The sequence below is a fragment of the Quercus robur genome, chromosome 12 (genome assembly GCF_932294415.1).
Source record: "Quercus robur chromosome 12, dhQueRobu3.1, whole genome shotgun sequence".
NCBI classification, from domain to species: domain Eukaryota; kingdom Viridiplantae; phylum Streptophyta; class Magnoliopsida; order Fagales; family Fagaceae; genus Quercus; species Quercus robur.
The window spans coordinates 38,066,224-38,078,270 of NC_065545.1; the positions used below are offsets into that span (position 1 = coordinate 38,066,224).

Below are 12,047 nucleotides of genomic sequence, written 5' to 3' on the forward strand. Positions count from 1 at the left end.
CAGGGTTGGAAAAGTTACCCTGTTGTTGGGATCTCACCGGTTCGGGCTGATGGGAGCCTGCTTGATGAGGGCCTGATCCTACCATGTTTGATTGTTGCCCTTACTAACACACAAGTTTTCCCCACAGATGGCGCCAATTGTAGGGACTGGGATTGAGCACTTCTTCTATTAGAGGAGTGGACTCAGGCCCAACTAGTCCAATACAATAAATTTATAGAGAATGAGTTTAAGAACTAGGCCTTAGTGAGGGTTACAACAACTTGATGTAGTTATGAGTGGGTTGAATAACAAAGACGTAGGCTAAAGTATGAAATTCTGTTCTCGGACATTTCTTCCGAGGAGCTTATTATTTTTATTCTTTCTTCAGTGCTTGATTACAAAGGTTTCCAAGATCATGTAAATTGCTACCGTCTTCTCCCTCTCATTTCCGATCCCCTTTTCCTGGGGGATTTCTCTCATTATATATCCCTTTCCAATTGATCTTGGCCATCCATCTGTTGATCATGCAAGCCACTACTCGAGTGCTAGTCCCATCAGTCACCTTCCCAAACCTTCTGTGAGTTATAGCAACCAAGACCGCATTGTTCAGGGGTCATTTCCTCATTAATGTGGCCAGAACGTTAGTTGTGGGCATTTAATGCGGAGGTGACAGTTTCTCCTTGAATTGTTCCTACACCATGCTCTCATGGCTGTCCTACGATACTTGCCCTTTTTCTTGGGACGCTTTGGGAGGTTGCCTTCGATGGCGTGTCGTTCTTCCCTTCTAAGATCTGGGTTGGCCGAGAACAGGATTGTCCTCAGCGATGTTTCTAGCCCATTTGGGCTTTCTTCATTCGTCCTCGGGCATTTATTCCTCCTCGGCGTGGGCCTTGGGCTTAGTATAAAGTGGGCCGGGGTTGTCAAGTTCTTTAGCCCCACAGGTATAATACATTATGTTCTCCAATTATTAAATTCAAACACACGGTAATGGGGAATATTGTGCAAGTAGTGGGTTTGGGCCTATTAAATATTTAATTTATATTATATTCTAAAACAATCTAAAAATATAACTTCCAATTTTTTGAATATTCCTAATTAATATCAAAATAAGTTAACAATTCCTATCCAAAAAAAAAGAAAAGAAAGAAAGTTAACAATAATCAGTCATGTCAAATTACAAAGGACGTTTTGCTTTGCATTTCTACAGGTTATATAGTTCTCGTTAAGCTCTGGAATCTGATTACTCCGTTAAAATAACCTTATAAATCCCACAAACTGTGTAACTATTATGACAAAATCATAAATCTTTATTTTTGCAAAGAGGATAAATACTACATTATTAAATTATGAAGTCGTTGAATCAATCTTATCCTTACTATAACAGTCTTGCTAAATGAATCTGCAGTACTGTAATTGTCCTATGATTATATTAGCATCCTATATAATACTAATGCTTAAGCTTAACTATTAAGTTTTTATAATTAGTACTATTCTTTTAGGGAAATATCAATCGGGTGACTTATTTTATTTTGGTTGCTAAGCAGTAAGCAATACAATTCAATTCGATAACTTGTACCATAGATCACCTTATTCACCACTAGGACCTTTTGACCTACTATACATCACTGATGACATAATGGATTCACAAGAGTTCATCAGAGATGGAGAGATCTAGATGAAATATGCACAATATAACGTTAGGGCTTACGGCAGTTATCTTATGAGGTCAATGAGGTGGACGGGAAATTAGTTTCAGTTTGGAAACTATTCTTAAAAATTGTTTTTTTTTTTTTTGTGTGTGTGTGTGTCTTTAGCTTTATCACTGAAAAAAAAATTACAACTTATCCATATATGGTTTGGCTGAAATTTAAGTTGTCTACCTGTGATTTGAAATCTGACACTTTACCCCCCCTAAGGTTAGCTTAATTAGATTTCCATAACCCACTTTGATTAAAAACAAGGCCAAATATGTAATTTTGCTCCATTTTTATGTCTCTCTCCTCCAAAAACACAAAAAAATAAAAAAAAATAAAAGTACAAGATCAAATAAGATAAAAAAGAATTTAGCGGAACACTTGTATCATGGGATTTCAAATCACAGATAGGCAACTTAAATTTCAATCAAACCTCAGGTGGGTAAAGTGTCAAATTTTAAACCACAAATAGGCAACTTAAATTTCAGCCAAACCACATATGAGTAAGTTGTAATTTGCCCAAAAAAAAAAAAGAAAAAAAAAGAAGAATATGATGAAAAAATGAATTACAAAACACCTTTGAAACATCATTGAGGCAACAAAACACATAAAATGGTTTGGGTATAGATTTAGAACACGGTTTGGGTATAATGATTTTTGAAAACAGCCTCTTTGGGGGGTAAAAAAAACAAAGTGATACTTTCTGTCTCCATCATTTGTTTCCAATTCAGGAAAAATATATAAAACCACTATAGATTTTCTGTTTAGCAATTTCTTCTTCTTAATTGCCTTGCAAGAAAGAAGACTTTTTAAACAAGGAAATGGATGAGTTTTAAAAAACGACCAACTCGTACATAATTGTGCTCTTTAATATTTATAGAGAAAATAATTAGAGTCACCACCCTCCCCAACTATCAAATTACTATTTCTCATAAAAAAAAATCAAATTATTAAAAATAAATAAAACCCACAAATACCATTTTCAAATTGGTTGCTTTGGCTCCTCTAAAAAGCTCTAATTCCATGCAAAAAGAATTTGCTTTGTCAATGCCATCATAGAAATTAAAAAACCGTCACCTTCGACGTCAAAGAAACTATCCACTTTCAATTAATTATCTCTCTCTCTTTTTTTGTTTCTTTAGTTTACCTGAGTATCTCTTATTAAAGTCATCATGCTTTGCTGTTCATTGCATGTCTACATATTCTAAATTTTTAATGTTTATCACAGAAACTCTTAGAATAATATAGTCAAAATTCATTATTTTTATTACTTAAAATTTGAGAAATGATATGTCCACAATATTTTCACAACATTTTTACAACAAATTCTAAGTGACAGATTATTACTAGTTGTTATTGTTTGAGCAAAAAAGTAATCTTAGTGTTAGGTTCAAATTTGAACCAATAACAACTAACCACCAATGATTTGTTGTAAAAATGTTGTGGACATATCATCTCTCTTAAAATTTTTGGGATAGATAAGAATCACGTAGGTTTTTTCTCGTTTCAAATAAATGATGAGGTGGGGATGGTAAAAAGATTTATATATTTCTACTACATGTAATAAGACACTAATAGTATGTGAACCCATTGGTGTTTAAGACTCATAAAATGTGATATTACCCTCTCTCAAGGATGGGGCAAAATCTTTGCCTTGATCATCGAGATAGGGCGAGGACGAATTTGGTCATGCCACCCCAATATGCTCCAAATATATTTACTAAATTGTTATTATTTATTTGAGAAACAAAATAACTCTTGCATGTGCTAAGAATTTGATATATGGGCATTCTAATCTTTAACTTCTGTCATGGTGCAACAATGAGGAGGACTACCATAGAGCAACAAATATGTGGGATATTGTAGTAGATAATTGGAATGACATAGATGGATGAGCTGGGATGAGTTGGGATGCTTGAGATTGATAGCCTTACAACTCATGAGCCAAAGTTGGATAGCAATCTGATTAGGAATGCTAGTGTGGGGCCCGGCCCAAAAATAATGGGCTATTCCAAATTCAAGCCCGTCCGAGGAGCGTCCTGTCCGAAGAAAAACCACATATGAAGCATTACTCGATCCCAATAACGCCAAGGAAACCTGTCCGAGGAGTAACTCCTCCTCGGACATCACGAAGCCCAGACGAGGAACTCTCCCCAGCCATTTCAGTTCATCCTCCCAACATATAAAATGAATAAAATCCAAAATATCTCATGGAAAGCTACCACCACATTAATTGCGCCCCAACCACCCTCTTGGCCGCATTAATGAAGAAAAGACCCCTGAACAGTACCACCTTAGCCTCTGCAACTCACAAAGGGAGTGATGAGGGCGTCTGATGGGACAGGTGCTCAAGTAGATGCTTAGATGATCAACAGGTGTAAGGTTGAGATGAGAGGAGGAGAACTATATAATGTAGTGGAGTCCCTCAAAGAAGGGGACGGAAAAACTGTATTAGGAACTGAAGAAATAGAATCATACGTGAGAGATCCATTCCTGTGTTTTTATTTTTTGCAAACAATAATGTCCATGTATCAGACCGAATAGGTTTACTGAGGCTAAGTTCTTTGACCCATCCTCTACAAATATTTATTGTGGGTTGCGCTTTGGGCCAAGGCCTGATCAATAGAAGTTGGGCCAGGAAAATCGTGCAACCACAGCTAGTATCAATGTTGGTACAAATATTAGTGAAGATGTTGGTAGTGAAAAAAAATGAGGATGTTAGATCATCTTAAACACTAATCTTTTATTTTATTTTGGTTTCAATGTTATCTTTTATTCATTCTTTTTGATCTTTTGTATTCTAAATCTATATATATAATTAAAGCGAAAGCTAACAAAATTCGATTAGATTTTAAATTATATTCCAATTGTTATCTAATTTTACCCCATGTGTTCTATTTTTTTTTTTTTTTTTTTTTTTTTTTTGTGGAGATGAGTTAATACCGTGCAAAAGAAGAAAAATGTAGTATAAATAAACCATAAAAAGATCCAATTAAAAAAAAAATACAATCATGTGTATATCCAAAAAAAAAAAAAACTAAAATAAAAAAGAGAGAGAATAAAACTCATCTATGACTTAAAAAACATGTAATTCTTACACTAATTATATATATATATATATATATATATATATTTTTTTTTTTTTTTTTGAGAGAGAGAGGCACTACGTATAATTTGAAATTTTGAACTCATATATGTGTGTAATTGTGATTGTTTTTAATTATACCATGCATATCCACGGGTTATATACTAGTATTATTTAATGGCCATATATTCACTTTACCATCCATTATTGCTCTTAAATTGATATATGCTTATTTATAAAAAACAAAATTGATATTTGCTTAAATATATATATACTAGTTGAAGGCCTGTGTGTTGCACAATTTTATGTTAAAACTTGTAGAATATATATAATTATTATTACCAAATAAATAATTATTATAACTAAAAGAATAAATTGCATTGGTATAACAACCATCAAATATAAAATGATAGCACCTTAATACAAAATTATCTTATAACATACCAATTGTGCTATAATATCATTTGTAGTTACATGTATCAAACTATTCACATATGAATTTTATATCTAATGAATCTACAATATAAGTGATTTGCAGTATTGTTAACAACAATATTAATGATTAAAATCTTTAGACAAAGTAACATAAAATTGGCCAATTTTTAGAGATAGAACTATTCGAGGAATAAAACCTTTGTTCTAATTAAAAAAAAAAATTGCAAAGTTCTACATCTAGATTACAAACCTTTCTTAGGATGCTTGAAGTCTTTTTTGACAAACCTGAAGAAAAAAAAATCAAGAAGAAAATTAAACAAAGTTAAAAAAAAAAAACAAATTACCATATAGATTACAAAATTGTATGTAAATTTAATAGTCTATGATTGGAATTTACTACAACAACTTACATATATATTGGACAACAAAATAATTAAATTGGATCAAACCATTAACAAATGAATTAGATCAAACATAAGGAAATTACCCCCTAAGGAAATTAGCTTAAACAAAAGGCAACAAATACATAAAATGAATTTAATTGATTATAATAAAAAATCAGAGTAAAAAATACATACCTACATGATTGTAGGTAGAAAAATGGAAGTCTAAATAATAAAAAACTGTACAATAAGTTGGAGAATGAAAAACTATACCAACGAACGGTGTATATATATACATACTCCACCTAGAAAATGAGTCCAAGTAAAAATCAAATACTCTAAACACCTTGAAGTTACCTAATCAAGAAGTTTAGGCTAATTACATACTATTTTTTTTTTTAAATACTTAATCCCAAAAAAATTGTTAACGTTATTAGCTAGATTGTTATTAGATTTTTTTTTAATTACGTTAAAGTTAATACACACATTAAAATAAATAAAAAAATAAAATAAAATAAAATAAAAACCTTACAGGAAGCAGTATGTTTTTTTTTTTTTAGAGATACACTTACTTTATGATAACAATGAATTAGAAATAAGAATGAATTAGAGTTTTGATTTTTTGAATTTGAGATATAAATGAATTAGAATCTTGATTAATTTAATATTAATCTGCAGTTTTTTATTTCACTTTTTTTAGAGATACACTTACTTTATGATAACAATGAATTAGAGATAAGAATGAAGTAGAGTCCTGATTAATCTAATATTAATTTACCTATAATCTTACATGAAGTAGTTTTTATTTTACGCTTACTATATAATATTTTTTTGATTAATCTAATATTAATCTATACCTACAATCTTACATGACGCAGACGTGAAGTAGTTTTTTATTTCTTTATTTCTTTATTTTTTTTAAATGATATAAACTACTTAATGATAAAAATGAATTATAGTCTTAGTAGTATATGTAGGAACCAAGTACAAGACTTCTGGGCCTTAGATCACTTGGGCTCACAATTTATTTGTAGTGGGCTTAAGGATTTCCTACAATGGGTCGTTCTCAGCAGAGAGACTCAAAGCAACACTCAGTTGATACTCTCTCCTTGACTGTTTTCTCTCAATTTTTCTAAACCCTTTCTTCTCCCAACTTTCTTCTATTTATAGCCAAGGTTAGTGGGGAGATTATGATTACAGCCACCGTTAGTGCTACTGAAGGTCCAATATTATCTGATTAAAGTGGATGTTTAGGTGAGAGGGCGGTTCAGCATTTATGATCTTGGAACTTGGCTCCATCTTGACCGATTATGTTCGGCAACTCAGTTCCCTGTGAATATCACATTTTCCCGGGAAAAGTTCATATATTTGACTGGGAACGTTTGACCGATCACCTCTTGGAATTCAATACTCTACGCTTGTTTGTACATTAAGGAAGCTCCAAGAAGGGCGCAGGATAACTGGACCTTTCTATTGGGCCTGTGCCCAAGGCCGATATAGGACTCGGCCCAGGGCCTGTGTGGGACTGGGCCCAGGGCCTGTATGGGACTGGGCCCAGGGCCTGTATGGGACTAGGATCTCGGTGTCGTACAATAGCCCCCCCTTGATTCATACTCGGTCACCGAGAAAAATCAAGGAGCTGTCTGGGCCTTTTGACCTCGGGAATCTTCTAGCCTGGGACTTATGACTGTTACTTCTTATTAATATTCATCTCAAAAGACGCGCCGTTTCGCGGTGCCAGGCGCAGTCGTCATTATTGCTTGACGGTTCGTGGACCGAAGCGGCGCGCGAATCAGTTACGTTTGGCATTCGCTGAGTCGCTCGTAAATTGTGCCCATTTATTGCTTGATTAAACGTTTCTTCTTCCCCCATTTCTTTTTGGCTTTATAAATAGTCCCTCTCTGAACACCATTCCATTTTTCCTTCGCCTCTGATCTTTAGTGCTTACTCTCTGCCGACCACATTTCTGTGCGCTTGCTTGCTCAGTGTTCTTTTCCTCCTTAAAACCCAAAGTAAGTTTTTCTTCCCCTTCCTGTTCCTTCAGCTTTATTTCTTTGAGTTCACTTTTGTAGTTTTAGGCTTTATAGATGGGTTACTCTTACCTTCTAGAATCCCCGGCTGCTTTGGCCACCTTTAGGAGTAAATTTAATATTCCCGATGACGTGGATGTGGCTTACTGCCATGAGAGTGATATGGAACTCCACCGAGGGCAGGGTACAGCCTTCTTTCCTTTGATGTCCATTTTAGAAGGTGGGGTCAGGTTCCGCGTAGATCCCCTCTTGATAAACACACTCACTTACTATGGGCTGTGCCCTGACCAGCTTCCCCCCAATTTTTACCGGGTAGTTAGTTGTGTCAGTGAGTTGAATCACACCTTTAACTTACAGTTAGACCACCATGACATTAACCAAATGTACAGCCTCTATGGGAGCAAAGCCACCAATTATTACCTAAAGACAAGGGATGCTAGGGTTAGGCTGATATCATACCTACCTGATTCGAACAGGAACTCCGCCGGGGAGTTCGACAGGGTGTGCAGCAATTGGTTTGCCGGGGAGATCCCTTGCCCCCTTACACGGCGTGAAGTGGGTTCGTATCATCCCCTTCATATAATTGCTTTCCTCCGCCTTTTCTTTTCTTCTTATTGGAGTAAAATTTTTTTATTGTTAGAGACTAATGCGCCACCTGTTCTTTTGCAGACGGTAAAGTGTTTGTTCAGGACCTCAGAGCCGTCCACGCCAAGGATTTAAACTTTGTCCTCCGTTCCGAGATATACGTGCATTGGGACGGACAACTCCGGGCCTCGCACTTGATCCTCGGAGTGGAGCCGGTTTATTCTACTTGGCAGCCTTTCAAGCAGGCACTGATAGTTGACAGCCCCCTGCTATCATACATAGACGTCCGGTACGTAAACTTTTTGCCGCCGAAGCTTACAACCGGGGAAGCGAGGGAATTTGGTCGGCGGTTTACTTGCGCGGACAAGCTAGCCCCTTTGCGAGACAAATCCGCAGAAAAAGCATCCCGGCGTCTCAAGGAGATAGCCCACGAAGCCATACAACAAGGAGACCAAGCGCAAGGGCAGCCCATTCCCGAGAATCCAGTCGCCGTGCCTCAACAACAAGTGACAGAAGCGACTGCCTTGCTAGCTGAAGCTATCCAACCTAGTGGAAGGATGGTATCAAGGAAGGTGATGTCAATAGAACGGTTCGTGCCAGGTGCCCGGCAACCCAATCAGCCCCCGCCTTCCCAGGGCCGGGGTCAAGTGCCTCAGCCCCCACCCTCCTCGCAGGCCGGACGTGCCCGAAAGAAACAAAAAGTTACCGATCAACCTTCCACGGGCCCGGGAGATGCCACTGTCCAGACTCCTCCCCGACCAACGGGTGGAATCGTTATCCACGAGCCGCCAACCGAAGCTGGCACGGGGGGCGCGTCCTCCTCCCAAGTGGCTCCAGCGTGGAAGCCAAAGTTCCTTTTGGACGGCAAGCCATTGCCCTCAACCGCCTGTGTTCGGATGTGGGAGAAGGGCGAGGGCGGCCGTATTGCCCAAACTTTGGCCGAAGCTCTCCTACTTCCCGAGGACGTGCATGCTTTTGAGGAGGGGTCCGAGGAGTCTGTGGGGCGCCGGTTAGAGTGGCACGCCATTGCGGTAATTCTTTTGTCTATCTACTCCTTCATATAGATTTCCTTTTGCTTCTTTTCTAACCTTCGTGCTTGCTAGGCCGCTCAAATGGCTCACATTGTGGCTGCCCGGGCACGGGAGCTTGCCGAGGAAAACGAGCGCGAGAAGGGGGCGCGGGAGTCAGCAGTTAAAACGGCTAAGGAAAAGCTGAAAGCTGCTGAGTTTGCTGAGAAGAAGGCTGCTGCTACAGAGAAGAACCGGGCATTGGCCGAAAAGAGGTATGCGGAGCTCCTGACCAAGCAGAATGAGACGGAAGTCAAATTAGCCGAAGCCATCAGCCTTAACACTTCCAACGTCGATGAGATAGCCGATCTCAGGGCAGGCTTAGCGGCCGCGGAACAAAAGTGGTATGACGTAGGTTTTGCTGATGCCGAAAATTTCGCAGAGCCGGTGGTGGCTCGGGCTCGGAATATGGGTTTCGAGGCCGGGTGGTTTGCCGCTCTCCAGGCAATGGGAGTTCCTGAAGATTCGCAGCTGAGAGACCCCGGCCAAATTCCATTTCCGAACCCTGTACCTGCCGTCCAGGACGCCCCGGCTGCTATCGACGAGGAGGAGACGGCCAGTATGAGGGAGCTGGTTGAGCAAATCGATTCTCACGCCGAGCCCGAGGAAATGGAGGCCACTAGCATCCCGATTGTGCAAGAGCTTCTCGGTGAGGACCCGCCTTTCCCTCTGACCGTCCAGCAGGAAGTGACACCGCCGACCCAACCTCCCAGCTGATTTTACTTTTATTTACTAGCTTATTTTTAATTTGTTGGTTTTATTTTCTTATGTCACCGGGATGTGGTGACTGAACAATTGCCTTATTTTGCTGGTTTTATTTGCCTACGTCATCGGGATGTGGTGACTGAACAATTGCCTTTATTTGTTTAATTAGCAGACCGTTTTCTTTTCCCGTTTCAATTTGTTGAATGAATTTATATCTATTTGTGTGTTTTGCTTGAATTATGCCAGTGCTATGGCCGCTTAATAGAATGGTACTCCCGAAAACCTGTTGTGCGGCGCTTTGGGTAATTTGAAAGCGCTAATGGACTTAGTATTTGCAAAAGAGTTAGGTTTTCTTCAGGCATTAGTATAACCGAGAATCGTGTTTTCGTCCTTAGAGTATTCGCTTGTAAGGTTTCCACCTGTTCGGAGATTTGAGTTTAACCGAGAATCAGGTTTCTGTCCTTAGGGATTTGTTTGTAAGGTTTCCACCTGCTCGGCGATTTTGATCGAGCCGAGGGTCAGGTTTCTGTCCTTAGAGATTTATTTGTAAGGTTTCCACCTGCTCGGCAATTTTGATCGAGCCGAGGGTCAGGTTTCTGTCCTTAGAGATTTATTTGTAAGGTTTCCACCTGCTCGGCAATTTTGATCGAGTCGAGGGTCAGGTTTCTGTCCTTAGAGATTTATTTGTAAGGTTTCCACCTGCTCGGCGATTTTGATTGAGCCGAGGGTCAGGTTTTTGTCCTTAGAGATTTATTTGTAAGGTTTCCACCTGCTCAGCAATTTTGATCGAGCCGAGGGTCAGGTTTCTGTCCTTAGAGATTTATTTGCAATTCTCTGGGTGTGCGGTTACGGAATCAAAACAGCATTTAAAAAAAAAACGTTCATCATGCTCTTAATTTCAATGAAATACAAGTTCTGGCTTACACGGATGATCATGCATAGAATTTCTTCAAGTTGTTAGCGTTCCATGGTCGGGGGAGCGGCCTCTCGTCAAGGTCCTCCAAGTAGTAGGCCCCTGCACCCGCAATGGCTGTGACTCTGCATGGCCCCTCCCAGGTTTGAGCAAGCTTCCCTGCAGCCACGTCCCGCATGTTCCCCACTACCCTTCTTAACACTAGTTCCCCGGCACTAAATTCCCTCCCCCTTACATTTCGGTTGTATCTTTGGGCCAACTTCTGTTGATACTCGGCGAGCCGTACGGTTGCAGCCTCCCTGCATTCTTCTAGCCAATCCAAATGCTCCATCATCAGGTCGGCGTTCTGGACGGGGTCAAACCCGGCGACCCTTGCACTGCATAAGCTCACCTCGGTTGGTATCACTGCTTCTGCTCCGTATGTCAGAGAAAACGGGGTTTCCCCCGTGGATCTCCTAGGGGTCGTGCGGTAAGCCCACAATACACTGGGTAGCTCCTCCGCCCATCTTCCTTTCGCCCCATCCAACCTTCTCTTGAGCCCGTTCAAAATAGTCCTGTTTACTGCTTCAGCTTGGCCGTTGCTTTGTGGGTATGCCGGGGTTGAATACTTGTTCCTAATGCCGAGCTCGCTGCAGAAGGTCCGAAAAGCGTTGCTGTCGAACTGTAGCCCATTGTCTGTTACAAGCGAATTCGGCACCCCAAACCTTGTAACTATGTTTTTCCATACAAATTTCTTCACGTCCGTATCCCGGATATTAGCCAAGGCTTCGACTTCAGCCCATTTCGTAAAGTAATCTACAGCTACCAATACAAAACGGCGGTTCCCCATTGCTCGGGGGAATGGCCCGAGGATGTCAAGCCCCCATTGTGCGAACGGCCACGGGCTACTGACAGGGTTTAGGTGTCCTGCAGGCTGATGGATCATTGGGGCGTACTTTTGACACTGTTCGCAGCTCCGAGCGTATTCAGCGGCATCCTTCTGCATTTGTGGCCACCAAAACCCCTGTGTCATCGCTCTGTGCGCTAAAGATCGTCCCCCAACATGCCCGCCACACACTCCCTCATGTAGCTCGGTTAGAAGCTCTTTGACTTTTTCGGGATGTAGGCACAAGAGGTAAGGGCCTGCGAAGGATCTTCGGTACAACTTTCGATCCGCAGAGAGCCAGTATCG

At 39.9% G+C, this 12,047-nt stretch overlaps 1 protein-coding gene across 1 annotated transcript; it reads left to right on the forward strand.

Moving 5' to 3' along the window:
* The first annotated feature begins 8,711 nt into the window (after nt 1-8,711).
* On the forward strand, nt 8,712-9,975 carry LOC126708473 (uncharacterized). Its single transcript, XM_050408266.1, has 3 exons — nt 8,712-9,222; nt 9,295-9,609; nt 9,781-9,975. The coding sequence occupies exons 1-3, from the start codon at nt 8,749-8,751 to the stop codon at nt 9,973-9,975; spliced, it is 984 nt and encodes a 327-aa protein (XP_050264223.1). The 5' UTR covers nt 8,712-8,748.
* Nucleotides 9,976-12,047: the final 2,072 nt, after the last annotated feature.

Excerpts from the sequence above, each read along its gene's own strand:
- LOC126708473 (XM_050408266.1), top strand. The coding sequence starts at position 8,749 with ATGGTATCAAGGAAGGTGATGTCAATAGAACGGTTCGTGCCAGGTGCC. Across the intron at positions 9,223-9,294 it reads TAGAGTGGCACGCCATTGCG|GCCGCTCAAATGGCTCACAT; the intron begins GTAATTCTTTTG and ends CGTGCTTGCTAG. Across the intron at positions 9,610-9,780 it reads CGGAACAAAAGTGGTATGAC|GACGCCCCGGCTGCTATCGA; the intron begins GTAGGTTTTGCT and ends CCTGCCGTCCAG.